A 20,169-nucleotide genomic window follows, 5' to 3' on the forward strand; every position below is an offset into this window, starting at 1 on the left:
TGGTAATACATTACAGAATGCTAAGACTATGCTGGAAGAAAAATATCGCAACATTGAACCAAGCCAGGGGAACAAATCAAATGAAAGTTAGCTAATATCTGCAAACTTCCTCCAGATAAACTTGTCCATTTGTCAGATCCTCAGGTTTCTCCAGCTTCTTTCCTTAAAGAAAAAGATCAAAAATACTCTGGGATGCACTAGCTAGCTAATGCCAAGCAACTAATGAATTGAAGTGAATGAAAGTTGAAAATGTGGCAAACTCCTTAAGGCTATGATTTCTGAAACCTAGGAGTTGGAAATATACAAGGAAATAATAGAAGCTAAGAAGGGCTGTGAGTCACAGCTAGCATTTTGTCTGTCTCCTGCTGGCCAGATGAAGTCAGATTATGATAGTGATTACAAGGGAAACCTCAGAGCTCTCCCTCTCCCTCCCTCCCTCTCTCCCTTCCTCCCTACCCTCTTCCCTCCCTCCCTCCTTCCCCTTCTCCCTCCCTCCTTTTTTTTCCTCTCTCTCTCTCACACACACTCAGACACATACACACACACTCACACACATACACACAAATACTCAAAGATTTAACTTCTAATGATTGGACAAGTTCATCTCAAAACTGTCTGGATGCCTTAAAAATTAGGGTGCATGTGTCTTTATAACATTACAGTATATCTACTTGAAAAGAAAAAAGTATAGAGCCCTGCAAATGGAGATGTGGAGAATCAGATTGCTTAGGAGGCTGGCAATATCAAAACATTATGTTGTATTCCTTTTCTTCTCGGAGTGTTCCTCTCTTAAAACACTACCACTCCTTAGGTCAGTGGTACTCAAAGTATAATGTATGTCAGAATCTCCTGCAGGGGTCTATAAAACCCATTTTTCTGGCCCCATTCCCAGAGTTACTGATTCAGTAGACCTGGCTGAACTGAAATTTTGCATGTCTAACAGGTTCTCTGGTAATGTGGAGGCTTGCTTGTCTAGGAGCCACACCTGGAGAGCCACTGCCTTTAATGCATCCCATTCCAGAATTCTACCCATGCTAAATAGTCTCACTTTCATTTATCCTGAAAATATTTATTTTGCAAATATTTATTTTGGCACCTTCTCAGGTGCCAGGCATTGTGCTAGAAACAAGGAACAAGGGAACCACACTGTCTTGGCCTTTACCAAGAATAGCCAGCTGTTCAGCATCCTTTCCAGAGAGAGCTACCGGCATCTTCAGCTTGCCTGCAAGTGACTTGAGGACTGGGTCATTCCCAGGCTGCACTAGGTTTAATGGGGTGAAATGGTTCAAGACATAGAGAGTTCAACAATTTCAATTACTTCTTTTCCTAGAAGGCCTCCTTCCCATCATCAGTAATCAAGTGATGGTAAGTTTTGCACTGTAGCTTCTCTCAGGCGGATCTGTGGGTTCCTCGATCCTTTCTCAGGCCAGTGCCCACACCAGGTAGATGGTGGAGGTCCTTTTTCTTCAATATTAAGGTTTTGCTTATTCATAATCCTGTTTACTTATATCAAATATTTTGTCTACTTCCTTAGCTTTAGAGTATCTATAAAAAACCTGTGTCGGGGGAGAGGAAAATCACTTACAACCTTGAAAATTAAGGTTCACCAAATAAATTCAAATAATAGCTGATTTTGAGTCTCTTTCATATAAATTAAATGGCTGTTTCTTTAAATGGCCAACAATTTCTTTACTTTAGATTTATGGAAAACTCCATATAAGAATCCAGAAAGCCTTCTTGTAAGAAATGCATCATTTTCTAGCTTCCTATGGGGGACATTGTGCCATCATCATATATTTATGAAAAAGGATATCCTCACAGGATTAAATTTCCTTGTCCTCAAGGTGAAATTTTGAGAAGTCTTGTGAAAAGACAGACACATTCCTTGTTGAGGTTAAACCCCATGTCACATTTACACTGGAATAGGTCCCTGGAAGTAGCGGGGAGGGTCAGTACCCCTGGCTTCCCACCGCCTGGCAGGTGCTTCCTTCTTCTCCTTTTGAATAAGTTCATGTTGAGCTTCTCTGCTGTGAATGAACCAGCTAGGTCAATCTATTTTTCATAAGGATTTTATCGATAAAATAATTTTATAGGTAATAATAATTTTGGAGACTGAGAAAGCAATCTATTGATTTCTTTATTTTCTGTAACTGTTTGAAATGTTATCTTTTATTTTTTGAGTAGACCATTAAAAATAAATACATATATGGGACATTAGTAAGGAATATATGTTCAAATAGGTCATCAAAATGGTACATTAACTTTAAATTTCAGTGTCCTGCCTTGCCCTTAGAGTATTTTAAAGAAAAGCACGACCTACCTTATTATTGCCTCCCCAAATGAAGGAATAAGAAAGTTCATTTTCTCCCCATGCACCTCTACAAAACAGCTCCCATTTCTGAAAACCTTGAAGAGCCTACTGCCTGAGGACTAGCAGCACAATATATGGTTGCCACTGGTTTCTTGAAATCATCTTGACCCTGTTTTAGAGAAAGTGACTTCCCTGATCCCATAGTCCACACAGCAACATTTGTTTATGTGTGTGTGTTTCTTTTTCGGGGGTAGTACTAGGGTTTGAGCTCAGGGAAAGTGATCTACCACGTGAGCCACACCTCCAGCCCACAACATTTATGGTGCCATCATTCAGCCTTTTGCTCACTCAGGAAGCTTAGCTAACCCATTAATCTCTTATCATCTTTTTTCTTTTATTGTCAGTTGCTGCCTCCAGGATCTTGCAATCTGTTTAAAATAATCTGCAAAGGAAGAAGACAGGTGAAATAATAGTTTGCCACCACTGTAGGCTGCCCTCTTCTGCTTAGATGCTTTGTCCTTGTGTGGTGGCTACTGAGAGGTAGGAAAGGAATGTGGGCCTTATTATATGCACTCTCCCAAAGAAGGTCCTTCCTTCCCTCCCTCCCTCCCTCCCTCCTCTTCTTCCTTCCTTCCCTCCCCACCCCTCTCTCAGCAGTATCTCACTATGTAGCCCAGGCTGGCCTCCAGCTCACAATCTTTTTGCCTCAGCTTCCCAAGTGCTAGAATTACAGGTGTAAACTGTGCCTAGCTTGTTTTCGATTTTTTCTTTGAGATAGATATTGGCACTATAACTGGGTTCCCTCTTACGCATACCAGGGAAATCAGGGAGTTGAGTCACAGCAGTTGGCAGACGGAAGATGGTTGGATTGGCTACAGACCCATTGTTCTGTTACTCCAATACATACAGCTGTTTCTAGCCTTACCTTCATCCTTGCCCCAGGGTGGTGTCCCTTCATGGAGTGACACAACCAATTTTAGATTTTCAGTACTGATCGATCATCACATAATGAAGCTAGAAAGAAAAGCAAAAAAGGAGAGAAGAAACTCAGAGAAAGGAGAAGAGCTGGAAAGGAGTGTTGAGAAGCAACAAAACTGTAGCAGTGAATCCCTAAGCATTGCTAGAAGAGTGGGGCCTGGAGTGTGTGTGCATGTGCACGTGTGTGTTGAGAGCCCACTGGGTATAACAGAAACCAAAGGACACAGAATTAGAAACACATTTTTGTGAGCATACCACTTCTTGTATGTGCTGTGACCATGAACTCAGAATTTGCATGCCCTCCATACCCACCCTTCCCAAAGGCCGTCTCTGCTGTAACAACCCTGTGAGCACCACAGTCCTCCCTAGACTTAAAATCGAGTGTTTATGATCTCTACAATTTAACCATTTCTATATTCTGGCTGATATGGTTTCATATTGCTTCATATGCATGATTTGTCTCTGGGCCCATGAGGCCCGAGCCTAACTCTGTATTCATTCTGTGTCCAACAGACCTACAGACGCACAATGAGCTCAGAAAAGCTTGCTGGTCAGTTGCACTGGAGATTGAGTCTAACTTTGGATCTTCACATTTATGTCATCTTGCAGTTAGCAGTAATTTGAAGGTTCAATTGATTTTTTTTAAATCCAGAGATCTCATTATTGTCAAGAGGAAAAAGGAATGGAATAGAGTGAATTGGTGGCCTTGGGGTTGGTGCTTGTTTTGTGACAGGAATTCTTGGTGCTTTTAGTTTTTAAATGTTTCTGTAAGTAGGAATGGAGCAGAAGATCCTAACCCAATGATCCTGCATAGGTCGTAGTTGCTTGTGGGTGTGGAGCCACCATGTTGTCCTTGAGTAGTTAAAGCCTCCAGAAGAAAGAAAGATCCAAAGTCTTGTGCTGAGTTTGCTCACTGTAAAATTCTATTTCTTTTCTCTCCTGACAATTTAAAAAATAATGCCATGTTAATAAAGCTCTTGGGATATATCCTTGAATATAAAAGTAATAATTTGTTTTAATTGAAAACTTTTGTTATAGAAACTGATGTAATATCAGATTGATATTCATATTTGATATCACTGGGTAGTCAGTACAGAAGTGAAGAGGTTAGTAAGTCTGCCTTAGCTTCTTATTTCTTCCTAAGGTCAGATGCAACATGAAGTGATATAATCTATGTGTACGTGTATATGTCTGCCCGCCTGTCTGTACATAGAGCAAGACACCAGACAGAGTGTTAAAAACAAAGAAGATGGCAGTAATCCAATCTAGAAGTGATTCTTAACTGTGACTCAATTTTGTGTGATTTGTGTACACTCAAATTACTTGGGGAGCTTTAAGAATTATAGGTACCTAGACCTATCTCTGAGGCTTCTGATTTAGTTCAGATGAGGTGAGACATAGACATAGGACTTTGTAAAATTATCAGGTGATAAAATTCACAGCTAGGTGAGAACCACTATTCTAAAGGATGTATGAGGACCCAAATTTAAGGATGGCAGGGAATGTAGCCAGTAGAGAACTAAGCCATCACTTTAGGTATGGCCACTGAAAAATAATCCAGTCATATAATTTTCAGGTAGTGGGTCAACTTCCAGCTTAGGTCCTCCAGGAGCAAGGATACCACCTTGGGTCCTCAGAGGTATGCTTGTGTCAGTCTTTTGAACTATAACCTAAAACTTTAATGCATGGCTGCTATGTTCCATTTGAAGAGTTGAGTTTTGTGGGAGAATATGACTTATCTTATTTAACAAAAAGAGGAATGAAATATTTGAATAGTTAATTACTTTTTCAAACAGTTGCTTTCAAAATATTTAACCTGACCCACACTGAGAGATATATCTTTTATTATAACTCAGTACAAACCAGACACAAACTTACAGATATGTAAGTAATCAAAACAAATTTATGACAGTATCTGTATTTACTGTATACACTCTGATAGTTTATATATATACTTTTTTCTTTAAAAGATGGTTGGATTGCAGTTTACTACATTGACCCTAATGGATTGTGGCCAATGCTTTAAAAAATATCATACAGCTTCTCTTGTTCTCTCTGAAGGCCAGAAAAAAGGGGTAATATAGTCAAGAAAGTAAGTGGCTTATTTTTTACAATCTTTTTAAAAAAAGATCTGTTGTAAGCTAAAGAGTCAGAGAAGAAAGTAATGAAGTGGAGAAGAGAAGAACAGAAAAAAATCAACAAAACATAATTTGGTTCTTTGAAAAGATCCACAGTATTGACAAACCTTTTGTAAATTGACAAAGAAAAAGGAGAGAGTACACTATTTACAAAGATCATTAATGAAGGAGGCAACACTAGTTCTGCTCTTACCAAGATAAAAAGGATTATGATGGAATACTATGAACAACGGCACACCAACAAATCAGGTAACTGTGATGAAATGAACAAACTCCTAGAAAGGTACAAACTACCAAAACTGAATCAAGAGAATAGAAAATCTGAATAAGAGATTGAAATAGTAATTTTAAAACTTTCCACAAAGAAAAGCCCAGGATGGCTTTCTTGATTAATCTTACCAAACATTTTAAAGAATTAGTGCTAATTCTTCATCAATCCATCAAAAAAAAAAAAAAAGAGAATACTTCCAACTCATTTTTTGTTGTAATTATCATTTTAATGCTCCTCAGCAGTATTTCAGTATGCTGAAATCCATTGTTTCAGTATGTTGAAATATTTTGTTAGTTAGTGATAGCAACACAGGGAAGGAGCCACAGATGCCTTCTGGAACCCCTCCTGCCCCCTGAGCTCATGACCTACAAGCATGCAGGGGCCCCTTTCTGTACCATCATACTGAAGACAGACCCCACCACACTTGAAGGTTCTTTTTCACACAAGAAATTTCCTTATGATTTCTTCTTTGACTCATGGATTTTTAATATGTATGTTATTTATTTCCTAATATTTACAAATTCCCCAAATTTATTTGGTTTTGTTTTTAATTTTACTCTATTATGAAAGTTGTAATGGTGTTGTTTGTTGTTAAGCCCCAACCAAATAAATAAAGGGACTTTCATGCATGAGTGATAAGAGCTTTTCAGAAACGTTCTTGTACAATCCTCCACGAAAGGCCATCACAATCTAACACATACATAGAAAATACTTCTACAGTGGTATCTATTCAGCATTTGGTCTTTTCACCTGTGAACTGGTGCCGACTTTGTTATTAATTCCCTGTAGCCAAGGATTATTGTTTCAAAGTATTTTATGTAATCCTCCTTATCTCACCTTTATAAATTTTTTAACTCAACCTCTTTGAGTATCTTACAGTTTACTATGTTGCTTGTATTCTGTTTAATACTCTGCTATTTACAAATAAATATCAACATTCTCTGGAGAATCCTTGCTGATTTTTATTTAAGTTGACATAACCATGGAAAATACTTATTGTGATTTTAGTCCTTTTAAATTTATTGAGGCTGGTTTTATGGAATATTGTCTATACATTCCATGTGTATTTGAGGGGACGTCATAGTCTGTTGTTGTAGATGAGATTGTTCCATAGATGTCTGTCTGTTAGGCATATTTGGCATATAATTCTGTGTAAGTTTTCTACATACTTGCTGGTCCTCTGCCTTGTTGTTTTATATGTTATTGATATGGAATGCTGAGGTATCCAATTATTATTTTTAAACTATCTGTTTTTCTTTCAGTTCTGTCAGTGTTTGCTTCTGTATATCTGACTTTGTTGTTGGGTGCATGTATATTTGTAATTGTTCTGTCTTCCTGATCAAATACCTCTTTTTTAATTCTTACATGTTCATTTTTTCGTCCCTCGTAACATTTATAAGCCTCTCTTGTCTAATGTTAATTAATATAGCCACATTGGTTTTCTTATGGCTGCTGTTTGGATATTTTTCCCATTCTTTTACTTTCAACAAATTTCTCTTTAAATTTAAAACTTATTTTCTACATACAGCATCCTTGGATCTTGATTTCTTATCCAGTGTGACAATCCCTACATTTGATTGGAATGTTTTAATGTAGTCAGATTTGATGTTATTGATATAATTTGATCTACAGTTGCCATTTTTCTTTTTTTTTCTGATAGGTCTAATTTCTTTTTTCCTCCACTTTTCTCCTTTACTGCTTTCGTTTTCACTAAGTGAATATTTTCTAGCTATAAATGTAATTGTCTTAATGATTTTTTCCAGTCTGTAAAAGTTATTATCCTAATAGTTTTTTGGGGGCCAACTTACCAGAATCTAACAAACACTTGCCCTAATTTAATTCAACTGCTATATATAAATTTTAGTCCAATATACCTCCATTCTTTCCTCTTTTTATGTTCTTTTTGTTGGGTATGTTACAAAACCAGTGATACATTGCTGCTGTTATTATGATTATGTATCATTTTGCCTTTTAAAAAGTTGAGAAAAGAAAGGAAAACAAGTACCTATTTGTGTCTTTTTTATATTAACCTCTTTATTTACCTTTTCTGGCTCTCATCATTTGTTTAAATTAAAGACACTTTCTCCATAGGAGATCAAATCTTTCAAAGTGAAAATGAAATAAAGACATTCCTAGATAAACAAAACAAATTTGTTTCTAGTAGACTCACTTAAGAAATACTAAAGAGATTAATCAGGCTAAAAGCAAATGACTTCATGGAATAATTTGAATTCACATGAACAAAGAATTCTAGGAAAGGTAATTATATAATTATAAAAGATAGTATAATGCATATTTCTTCTCCTTTCTTCCCAACTTATTTTAAAAGGAATTATATAAAACAATATGTAAATATGTAATTGTGTCATTAGCACTACAACATTTAAATGTAATACATTTCATGCTTCAGCACAAAAGGGGTAGGCATGAGCAAAGCTATATTAGACAAAGGGAATGACACCAGACAGGAACCCAAATTCATAGGAACAATGTGACCGGGGCTCAGAGCTCTCAATCCTTCCCTGCAGCAAACCACACACAGCAGAGTTTGAGTTAGTTTCCCAAGGTTGCAGGCTTGGAGCTCAGTATCCACAGTGATCCTCAGGGGATGGGGTTTAATCCTTGCCACAGAGGGTGGGGCCACCAACCACCATGCTCTTCACTGCCCAAAGCTCCCCACTGTTTAAACCTCTCAGTGGATCCACATTAGAACCTCCTCCTCTCCCCAGTCTTCTCTAATGGCCATCTCCTACCCAGACACTGTGGCAGGGGGTCCCTAGGCTCTCTGAGCTATGATTATTCCTTGTTTTCAAGTCTTCAGAGTAGCTTCATGTCAAATAATAGACCATCTCTGAAGATGGTACCTGACTATAGCCCTCCAAGATATGGGAGCAACAAATATCTTTCTTTTCTAATGCTAGCCCGCCATGCAGGAATAGTCAGTTACCTCAATTCCCCATACTGGATTTAAAGCTTGTAGGAAGTCTGGGCTTACCTTATGGCTAGATCTATCCATCTGTTGTCACCAGGTTTGCGTAGCTTACCTTGTGGTTGTTGTTTTGGCTTCTTCTTCCTCCCCCCACCCCCCGGGGAGCCAGAATTGAAGTTGTGGACTACTGCCTACTTTTCCCTATATCGTCTTTCTGTTTCTCCATGCTTTTCAGTTGTCCTGCTATCTCTTTCATGATTCCCAATGCTCTTCATCTCTTTCTGTCTTTGGAATACAGTCTTCTTTGTTACCCTACTCTTCCTATTTGTGGACTCACTTTGAGGAAGCTTCTAATTTCCCATCTTTGAAAATTTTTATATTTTATAAATAATATTATGTGTTGCATTGAAATTTACTTTATTATATAGTTGTTAATACTATATTTACCTTTAAAATGGTTTTGTTAAAATCTCTATCATGTCAGTTCTGTGATTTCATGGATATTGTTACTTAGAGGGTAAATGCTTTTAAAATGAATTACATTCCAGTTCAAATCTGTATTAGATAAATATTAGCATATGATAATGCAAATATTTCAAGAATCCTGAGGATGGGAATTGAGGGACTGAAGTATTCAGGACACAGATTTAATTCCAGCAATTAAATGAGACAACTGTGAGCAAAAGTATGACTTACAGTGTCGCCCAGGAGAGGCGGCCTTGGAGCCTGAGTCTCCTGACTAGTGTTTCAGAACCCCATAAGGGAGCTAAAGCTGAAATGTTCCAGGCACAGTGACAGCTGAGAGAATCTGAAGCCTGAGATGTGTAAGTCGTTCATCTGGATCTGAAAGTTTCACATTTGCTGTTTTATATGTTGGGGCCACAAAATCACCAAGAAGAGCGTATGTTACTGAATTACTACCCTGCAGCCAGCTATGGCCAGGATTTCTGCCTCTTAGAGGATTAATGGGGATAGATCGATTTGGAAATTTTTCTTTAAGGTATATTACAGAAAAAAGAATTACAAAAGCATGTACATTAGTTCCATTTCTGAACTTCTAAGTTCAGTTTTATTTATATAACCAAGATTAGGTGAGCTTCTGCCAGAAAACCATTCCATTGTGAAAACTCTGGACATTCTCATTATTGCTACTCTATTCTGCTGTATTTTATTCTTGCCTAATATGAGTACTTACTGTGGTTGAGAGTAGCATACCTGATTAAGGTTACTTTTAGTTAAAAAAGGACTGCATCTTTCCTTATCTACCTGAGAGGCACTGCAGGCCTTCAGTGGGGAGGTTTCTAGGTGGCAGATGTCATCATGAGGCCCAGACAAGCCTCATTACCTCAGCTAACCAGAGGCCTCATGTTCATTCCTAATTTAAATTCTGTTTCCATAGGGTGATTTGATCTCCTATGGAGAAAGTGTCTTTAATTTAAACAAAACTCTGACAGACATCATAGTGCATTTTTTAAAAACAAGTCCCTAAAGGCATATTATGCTCCTCAGTATTGAAACAGGTTCCACTGAATCCCTAAATGTTGAGGGTGTTTTGAGTCAGAACGAAAAGAAAGGATTTGGTCATAATGTATTAGAAGTACTAAAGAAGAAAAGAAGGGCTTTTTGTTCTGAAAAAGTCAAATGTTTATAAATATTTACTCTTATTTTTATTTACCCTTTTATACTAAGACCATCTTCCCCAAGGTGCCAAGACTTCCTTCTTGAATGATAAAGTGATATCTGTTTTCTTTTAACTCTTCCTAGAGCCCTGGTCCTAGAGAGATAAGTCACCCCTTGAGCCCTTTAAATGGGACTTATAGATCAGATCAAGGTCTTTCTAGAAATAGGATTTGGCTTAGGGATCATTCTTGGACCTGCCCTGTTTATATTTAGCCTGATCTAGTGGTTAGGAAGAGATCTAGTGGTCAGACTTCCTGGTTCAAGTCCCACCCTTGCCACTTACTAACTTTGTGACTTTGGGCAAGCTACTTAACCTTTCTATGCTTCAGTTCTCTCATCTGTAAGAATGGTGTAATAATTAGTACTCATCTCATAGTAGCTGTGATAATTAACTGGCCTAATTAAATGATCAAGTACTTTGGAATAGCAGCTGGTACATAGTAAGTAATAAGTGTTAGCTATTATTGGTATTATTTGGGTTAAGTTCCCCTCCTTTGTGCTTCTACAGAACTTGCAGCCTTTGGGTTATTCACCTCTGTGCTAAGCACCTTCTGGGTGCTACACTGAGTTGTACAGGCCTCACTCCTTCACTAACTCATGCTCAAGATGCAAGCTAGAGACTTTGGGGACAAGGACAGTTCCTGACATCCTTTGTGTCCCCTAGCCAATCTCAGTGAGTAGCAAACTCTAGGGCTGAATGCTCCCTAGAGTTGACCCAGATGAGGATTGGCTTTGTTTTGAATTTTCAAAGATGAGCTGATACAAGAGAGCAGTAATTCTTGTTTAAAAAATCTGTGTGCTAGGCTAGTCTTACAGTGATAAAGATGAGAACAGAGTATTGTTAGATAGAACTCATGTACAGGTTAATTGGAAGTTCACTTGGATTATTGGCACTTATTTCTTGGTGTGTGCCTCACAATACACTCCAAGTCAGTAACTCAGACTCTGGCATGTGCCTTGACTTTATCTCAACTTTTGAAGAAATTAATACTTTGACCAAAGCTAAATGTCTTCCAGGATACTTGGCCATATCCTGGAACTTATAAGCAAAGTAAAAAGGCACTCCAGAAATGGTAACATGTGCCTCTCCTTCACGTTCATAGGCCCAGGAGATGCTGTTGATGCCGCAGGCCTGGTGTCTTCACGTGAGCTAGTGATGACCGTGGCAGTTCAGCAGTCTAGCTGCAACACATCCACCATGAGTGCCACCTGCATTTGTGCAGTGTGTGTGTCTGGAGCACAGTGCTGATGGGTATGGGGCTTCAGTCTCTCAAGGAGCACTTAAAAATTTTACGGAGTTAGGAACTGAGAATTAGAATTGCAATGTCTAGGATCTGAGTTGTAAATATCTTGGGCCTCATTTTCTATACTCTACCCAGAAATAAGACGAATTGTGAAGATTATTCAGTCTTTTGGCTTTTAGATGAAGTTGAGAAATGTAATATATTTGAGAAGCAAAATAATAATGTTTTCCTAAACAATGACACCATTTTAAACATTAAAAAACTCAGTGTGTTTTTATACAGAATATATTTCACAGACTAGAATAGATCTGTTCTCCCCCTTCCCCCTTTAAAGGCCTCCTCTTGAGGGTGTTATGTCAGTTTTATAAAGGTGCCATCAAATAAGCATTTCCCTATCAATAGGGAAAACATTTTGTGGTGTGCCAGTGGCCAGCAGACAAGCAGAACGCATACAACAAAAATGCAAGGCTGTTACCAGAGCTCTTGAGTGCTGGGACTTTATTGCGCTGGCATCTGGCTTTCCCAGGGAGCAGAGAGGCCAGGGGTGCATGCGGGAGGACATGGAGAGAACAGGGCCAGGTTCTTAGGGATGGAGCCATGGCATCTTTTTCATTCTGTCTTTAAGTAGAATTTGCTTCTGGCTCTTGAGTTTTCCCAGAGGGCAAAATTATAATGCTTTCTTGATATACTTTGTTCAGAAGTCTCAAGGTACTTTGGGAGTTTTTATGAAGAATGCCAAATATCCTAGAAATTGTGTCCCAACATAAGTGTCTTTGTTAACATAAGCACAAACCAGTTAGCTTTGCCATTCTCACGGTCCTGACAACAGTCACTCTCTGCTGGTTCTCCTAACAGGTGGATGGATGAGGAATAGCCCATTAGCTGGTGGGAGGTGAATGGGCAGCTGCCCTTGTGTTGCCTGCCTTTAGCTCAGGAGGGTAGCATTGCTATTGTACATGCATGTGCACAGAAATGCTTGCATGCTGAATATCATTCTAGCGGGGTTTTTCTGTTGTTTTTTTGCAGTAATAGGGATGGAACTCAAGGCCTTGTGCACCTTCTCTTGAACCATGTCCTTCCTCCCCATGCTCTTAGTTTGTTTTTCAGATTGGGTCTCTCACTAACTTTGCCTGGCTCAAAACACAATCCTCTTACCTTGCCTCCTGAGTAGCTGGGATTATAGATGTGTACAACCACACCCAACTCTGAGTACCATTCTTTAAAATCATTGTTGAATAGCAATTATCAAAAACAAGAGACCGGGATTCATCACTGCACTGTCACAAGTCACAATTTCTCCAAGTCCCAGGCTGACTCATTTAAATCCAAATTAGGAGTATGGAGCACACTTGGGATTGTTAAAATGCAGGCTCTGGCTTGGGAGGTCTAAGTGTGGGCCTGAGATCCTATATTTCTAGTAAGCTCCACAGTGCTGTCATCCTTGTACCCATATTCTACCTAGTGAAGGTTAGATGTGCTGCCCCATTCTCCTAGGTACCACGTGAGATGGGGATTCTCATCTCATTTACTGATGAGGAAGTGGGCCCAGTTCAAGCTAACATGGTTAGGTGGCAGTGCTACCAGACCATGTCTAAGTGGCCACTGAATTTAGCCACTATAAAGCTTTTTATTGACCCCGTTTTCCTATGGGGTTTGGAAGAGTTGTTGCAGATTTCAGAAGTTATAACCTACTTAGTAGAGAGTGGTACTGGCACTATGAAAGTCTGTATCACCATAAACAAGGAATAATGGAATTCTTTCTTAGAAGAAAAAAATACTGTAGTCCCACAGATAATTGTGTAAGGTAAACTCTAAAACTGGTTAATACAGGGATTCACTGCATATTGAGAACTTATTTTAAGGTTATTTAATTTAGACTCTTTAATAAACTTTTAATCCTCTTTGTTGGCTGGCTGGCTGGCTCCATAGAGCCACACATTTTAATATTTGCTAATATTTCTACCAAGATGGGGCCGTGTGGAAGCACACACAGAGTGGTGAGGTTTCTACAGAAAAAGGCCTCTCTGTGTTGCAGTGTTTTAAGTAATAAGGGTACATTTAGTAAATGACTCCATGCTATAAGCTAATGTCCACAAATGCCCAAGTATTACTGTGTTTTGAGTCTTTGGAAATGTAAAGTTTGTGTTTGAAAAAAAATCCTCATTCATGAATTTAAGCATAACAAACTTGCTAAAACTACTGCTTCATTTTGTAAAGGCTAAATTCCAAGGCTTAATTTTTATGTGGAAAATTTCATCTCATAGCAACACTTTATGGCCTAGTCACAAACCTCAGCGAACTGGGGTATATAATGGACAGAGCCAGCCATTCTCCCAGGAGCTGAATTCACTGGCGTTTAGAAACAGAGTGGCTCTGAGAGTCTCATGGCAGCATGTGGAGATGTAGAATCTTGAACGTGGAATTGGAGTTAATATATCCTCTTAGTGCCCAAAAGAAATCAGGCAGTCAGGCTAAAAAAATATCAGAATAAATCCATATCAGTCTGCTGACATCCTTAGATTCAGGAGATTTTGCATTTGTTTGATTGTTGGCCAGTTTTAAATTCACTGCACATCAAGCAAAAGTGACAGGAGTTGGGGGTGCTTGCAAGTCAGACTGTCCAGGGTCCAACTCCTACCTGCTTCTTACCAGCCATTTGACCTTGGACAAAATGCCCACCCTTTCCAAATCTTAGTTCCCTTATCTATAAAGTGGGAATAAGAAAATACGTCTTACAGGGTTAGTGTGAAGATCAAAGATGTACAGTGCTTAGAAGTTCCTAGAACATAGCAGTATTTCATAAATGTTTATGAATGCTAACTTTCTACTGCATAACCATTGAAGAGGTGTTTCTACCTCTTCAAATGATCTTTGTGAGAATTTGTATTGTTTGTGGAGAGGGAGCAGATATGACAAAGAAGCCCATGGTGGTGATAAAGTCAGAGATTAGGTCAGTCTAGGTTCTAACTGGGATTATATAAAACAAGATTCTTTTATAGCAGAGTACACCCCTTTACCACCCAGAGGTTTTTTTCTTAAATTAATAAATTCTTAATTGTTCCTAAGGTATTAGGTTATAATATCTAGACTAGTAACCCCACCAGCCTCTTTAGCTATTCAAGGTACTCAGGCTCCCAGCCATCTCAGCTTGCCCTTTTCACATCCTAGCTAAAAGCCAATCCTTTGAACCTGTTCAGTTCTTTAAATAAATGACGATCTTGATGGAACTTAAGACAAGTTCAACCTCATGGAAGGTATCTATAAGGTGACATTGAAGGTCCCATGTATTCACTCTTAAGGGCTGCAAACAGTTAGTAGATATTTGTCAGATAGATTAATGAACTGAAGATCTTTCCAGAAGAAGCCCTGGTCATATTTGTTGGCACTAGCTTGTGAAAGCAGAGACGAGCCCTTGTGAAAATGTCTGTCCTGGCTGACCCAGCCAGCACCATTTTCCAGGGCTCTGCTGTACAGAGAGAAGGCTCATACAGCTTTGAGACCTCACAAAACTCAGATTAGTAAAATTAGCCTGCCAGAGCAGTCATCTTAAAGATGTAATTTAAAGAAGAAGAAAAAGGAAAAGTTCCTGAATCAAACGTTTTTCACAGTTTCATACTTGGGTGCTTTTGTCCAGCATGCCAGTCTCTCCTACACCCTTCTACTATGAGTGCTGCTATTTTCTCTAAAATAAGGGAAAAGAGACACTGGCATCTGATGAGCACATACTGTCATTGTCAGCTAGAATGCCATGTTTGTCCCCTGGTCCCCGATTTCACCTCTGAACTTTCTTCCTGAAGCGTCCTCCTCAGGAAATGCTTAAGAACAGAAATGCAGAACACCACCTGGTGAGTTAGCCAGACAGCCTCTCTGTGAATGCTCAGGAGGGCGCTGTGTCACGTTAACCAGGCTTGGTAGATGAGCAGCATGCGTCCCAGAGGAATGCAAGGCAGCCTCAAGTGCAAGGTGCAGGCAGCAGTTAAAATAACAGCTTTCATCCATAAAGTCAAAAGCTTTAGCATGATCTTTGAACAGACTGAACAGTGAGAACACTAAACAGAATGAATAAGGGACTAAGATTGGATCCCATGACCAAAACGCCTAGTGATAAGGAAGCCAGCCAAAAAAGATAAGTGTGTTGCCATTAAAATGAAAAACATGTTGAATTTTAAAATGTATGAAGTATTCATTTTAAATGTAAACTTCACAGTAGGCTATTTACAACCACTTCAAAATACAAAATTTCCATCAACAAAGGACAGAAGAAACTTTCAGGTACCAAGAAATCAACTGATCACACTGGCCAATCTTGACTAGTATTTGTCATCCCCAGCCCACAAGGACCCCTTAGGCTCCAGGGACAAGGGGGAGTCCATTTGAAGTGGGAGTTGTTTCTCTCTGAAGAGTAGTTCATGGAGAGGATGGGTGTCTCCAGCTGAATCCTTTAAAATTTTCCTATTCAATCATCCCACGGTGTGACTCTGAGAAAAGTCAGGGGAAAGTATTGTACAAGGGAGGGGAGCCACATTTTATTTTGGAAAGTTCTCAGGTTTTTTTTAATCACTGTCTTGATTGGCCCACGCAACTGCTAATTTTCTTGCTAAACTTCTCCTTTTCTTTTATCTTTATGAAATCTCTGAAAAGTCTTCTTGGTGGATCTTTTGTTCCTTTCTGCCCCAGTAATTAGAACAGGAGAGAGTGAGATCTTCTAGCCAACCCAAGAACCCAGTGGTGACATCAGTGCCCACTCCCTGCTCTCATGCCCCAGGTGACGGTGATGTGCCTAGCCCATACCAGGGACTGGCTGCTGACATAATTGTCCTCATTTCCAATGCTGCTAGTAACCAACAGAGTTTAGTTTTGTTTTGACAACTCCTCCTACAGCCAAACTATTGTTATGGCCCACATGTCATTCCTATTTACCCTAAATAAGGAAAAACAAAGGCTATTCTGGGGACAGAGCAGTGCTGTAGCTGGGGTTATTTGGAGTATTACCATGGCACATTGCCCTTTTCACCACCACTGCCTGCTGATTTTTTCTGAAAACTGTGATAGACGCACAGCCTTCCCTGAAGTCTCTCCACACAGCCTTAGGGCATCAGGATGTACAAGAGATGTTTTACGCACATAGGAAACAAACTATTTAGATCTCGGGGGGTGGGGAAAAAGAGACTGTGTGTGCACAAAATGAGCCAGGAGGAAGTGTACCCCTGAGAGATGTCTGCTTTCATGTTGGAATTGCCCTTTCCTGTTCCCTGGGATTCTTTCCTCTAATTTCAGAACCTCATGAACTGAAACTGCATAGAGAGTCGTGACTTTAAAAGAATCTCTGTGGTATATTGGTACTACTAACACTGAGAGATGATGAGAGAGAGGGAGAGAGGGAGGCAGGGAGAGAGAGAGAGAGATAGAGAGAGAGAGAGAGATTGAAGACAGTGAGTGGGGGCTATGACACTGAGGAGCTGATAGGAACTTTGGGAAGAGAAGCACCCAGGAGGACAGCCTGCAGCTTGGTTTCCAGAGTGAGGAACACGGTGGGTACTCCCAGCCTGGGTGTGCTCTGGGAGTTGGAGCTACATCAGAGAAGCAACACAACAAGGCTGACGTCCTTGCTGGCCGCGTGTGTTGCCTCGGTAAGCGCCCTCTCCATTTCTTCAACTCTGAAAGCTTCCAGCAGAGATGAAGATAATAAGTATTGTGTTCAGGTTTACAGATTTCCCTCCTTCTCCCTTGTGTGGTTTGATATTTGCCTGTTAAAAAAATCATTGAATGTAATAGAATGAGATGAACTGTCTGGCTGCATTCTGCTCGCCTGTGTGTGTGACATGTCTGGGTGTGAGGCCAAACCCAAGAAATGCAGACTAATCATTGATATATGTTGCTGTAAACAAGACTGGGTGCTCAGCCAGCCTCAGGACTGGAGACCCTGGACTTACTCTGCTCAGTGACACTGCTGGCAGGAAGCCGCAGAGCTCCTGATTTCTGTTGATGGCAGTTGATAATTGGTAGCCACAGTCTGCGGTCAGAGCCACAGCATTTCAGTCTAGCACCTGGGCTGGGCCCCGCTGATACAGTAGAGAGAGTGAGAGAGATAGAAACACACACCCCACTCTCTCCCACACCCCACACCAGCTATAACTGCAGTTCTGAGCTGCCTGGAGAGGAGACTGCCTGAAGCCAAAGGGATGGTTTGAACTTGGGGGGAGGGCTGTGTCACAGTTGGACTCCCCCTGACAGAGGACTCGATTATGTCCAGTGACCAGCTGAACAACAGCACACTGAAGGAGGCTCAGTTTAAAGACCTGTTCTTTAAAAAAGGTACATTTGCAAAGGCCAGCTCCGGGTGGTGCATGCTCCTTGGGGTTTTGTGTGGTTTCTCCTGTAGTTTGGTCTGAGGACAGAGTTGACAAAAGGAGAGGTCTTTCTCAAAAAGTTTGTCCCGCCTCAGAGGGTACAGTTCAGAAGTTTGTTTGTGTATGTGTTGGGGGGTGGGGGGCTCTCTTAGGATTGTCTTTACATTTTTTTCATCTTTTCTGCAGTCTGCAATTAGTTTGTTCCTGTTGGAGATGTTATGCATAAATACACACGTTTATTGTTTTAGAGTTTTGCTTTTTTTTTTTTTTTTTTTCCAAATACCCGGTACATAAAGCTAAAATCTACCCTGGAAATCTCTTACTCACTGATAGGTGCCTTTTTTTTTTTTCTGCCCTGAGTTTTTGAAAATAATATTTTAAAGAAAAGATTCATTCCTTGGACTGTGGTTAGCTCATTGAATTTTTCAAGTCATTAAGGTAGTAACAGCAGTTATTAGAAAAGAGAACTTGACTCCAAGAGCAACAGAGCCAGAGAAAGTAAGAGGCAGACAGTCAGGCTGCTGAATGGGGTGTGCTCTGAAGCCACTGCTCTTTACTGAAGAAGATGGTTCCGTGTGCAGCTGGATTCCTTCTGACACTTTCCTAAATTAGTTGTGTGGAGGTGGGGTGAGGGAGGATTTTAAATGAATTCTATAGGGGGGATTATGGCTTCAGGTATGTATTTTTTTTCCATTTATAGGTTAGGTGTGGGGGGGGGATAGATTTTTAAAAGGTTTGTAATTGCTCTTACTCCTCTGCTGTTTTTTTCAGAAAATCCTGTCAATCATCTTTGATTGGAACATATTTAGGTAAATTTCTAAAGAGCTCAGGAAAAACCCAAGATTCTAAAGTGCATGGTGAAAAGTCATTGTACCTGATGGATGGTTGGACCTTAGATGTTACCCCAGCTGGATGGGCTCCCAGAGTCTGCATTCTAGGGATTCCCAAATCAGACTCATTGCTGACGGCTGCCAGCCTGCTGGTGCCACAGGAGGCACCTGGTTGTGTCTGGGCCACACCTGGCCCTCCATGTTAATCTCTTCACCTACAGATCTTAGTTATCATCTTCCAATTTCATTATAATGCAGATTGTCATACATAAATATATGAATATCAATGGGGATATATGAACAGGTAGCTTGCTCTTTTGCCAATGACAGTTCACACCTCCTTTGAGCAGGAATGTTAGGTAACTGGTTAAGTATTGAATGGAATATAGTTGTCTGCTAGACTCTGTTCAAGTAAATTAGGCAACAGAGCTCCCCTTCTTAAGAGCTTCTTCATCAGTTTATATTTAGAACACTCCGAGTATATGCCAAGACACTGAATGAAGGCATTCTCACTAGGGTTCCCTCTATGAGGAAGACAAGATGATAGACACTGACAAGACTGTCAGCACTCACCGGACTCAAATGCATGTAGGCAGCACTGCAAAGGTCACTAACCCATTACCAAGATAGATATTAGGAAAGAGTATAAAGGAAGATAAAGCCAATAGGTGGCAACAACTCTGGGTACAGGGCATTGTTTTTCCCTTTCTCATTTTCTGCTTGTTGTAGGACAAAGTGTAGCCAACCCAACCTCCAAGGAAAATGCAAGTCAATGTACATAATATAATCTGTACAATTAGCTCTTGCTATTTTGCCTTCTGAATGTCAAGCTCTGAAGTCATTCTCATAGCACAGGCTAAATATCCCTCTGAACCCTGGTGTTTAATGAGTGCTAATTTTCATTCAACCATTAAAGTCTCCAAGAGTATTTTTATCCTAACAGTTCACAAACTTGAGGCAACTATAGTCTAAGTAGATTCCAACTCCTGCCCTGACCCATCTTCTTGCCACTGCCACTGCCTGGTCTCTGTAGAATTTTGGAAAGAATTTACCAGTTCTTTAAAATTGTCACAGAATCATCAATAAAGAGTAAGACACTCCCCCAAGGTTGTCATCTTATCGCCATGCCTGTCTCTTGCTGAGCAGGACAGAGACAGGAAGGAAATGCAGACAGAGTTCACTGTGCAGAACCCAAACGAGACTAGTCAAATGTTGGTGGGCCTGCCTGTGTACCTGAGCTGTGTATATGTGTGTTGGGGGTGGGCAGAGTTTGCTGGAGGGTGGGAATCTGTGGTTCACAGATTCTAGCACATGCAGAAATGAGGCAGAGAGGCTGCTGTTGGTGTAAGTGGGAGTGGACTACTTAGGGTGGTGTGCAGGGGCCTGTGGCCCATGTCCAGTCCTGGCAGTTACATTACTGTGGTAGCTTTCCCAAATG

General features: G+C 40.1%; 1 protein-coding gene across 9 annotated transcripts in view; it reads left to right on the forward strand.

Annotated features, from left to right (window-relative positions):
* Ldlrad4 (low density lipoprotein receptor class A domain containing 4) overlaps positions 1-20,169 on the forward strand; it is a 402,230-nt gene that overhangs the window by 359,231 nt on the left and 22,830 nt on the right. Inside the window, exons 1-2 of one of the 9 annotated variants that reach the window (XM_074070396.1) lie at positions 17,259-17,866; positions 18,673-18,710. The exons of 6 other annotated variants lie outside the window; for them this stretch is intronic. Coding sequence is in view for 1 of the 3 variants with exons in the window: in XM_020180299.2 (XP_020035888.1) it covers positions 17,797-17,866 (70 nt within the window). In the remaining 2 variants the exon portion in view is untranslated. Of the gene's footprint in view, positions 1-15,692; positions 17,182-17,252; positions 17,867-18,672; positions 18,711-20,169 lie in introns of those variants that run through there. 2 more of the 9 variants (XM_074070395.1, XM_020180299.2) reach the window with 2 other exon arrangements.

This window comes from Castor canadensis, chromosome 4 (assembly GCF_047511655.1).
Source record: "Castor canadensis chromosome 4, mCasCan1.hap1v2, whole genome shotgun sequence".
NCBI lineage: Eukaryota > Metazoa > Chordata > Mammalia > Rodentia > Castoridae > Castor > Castor canadensis.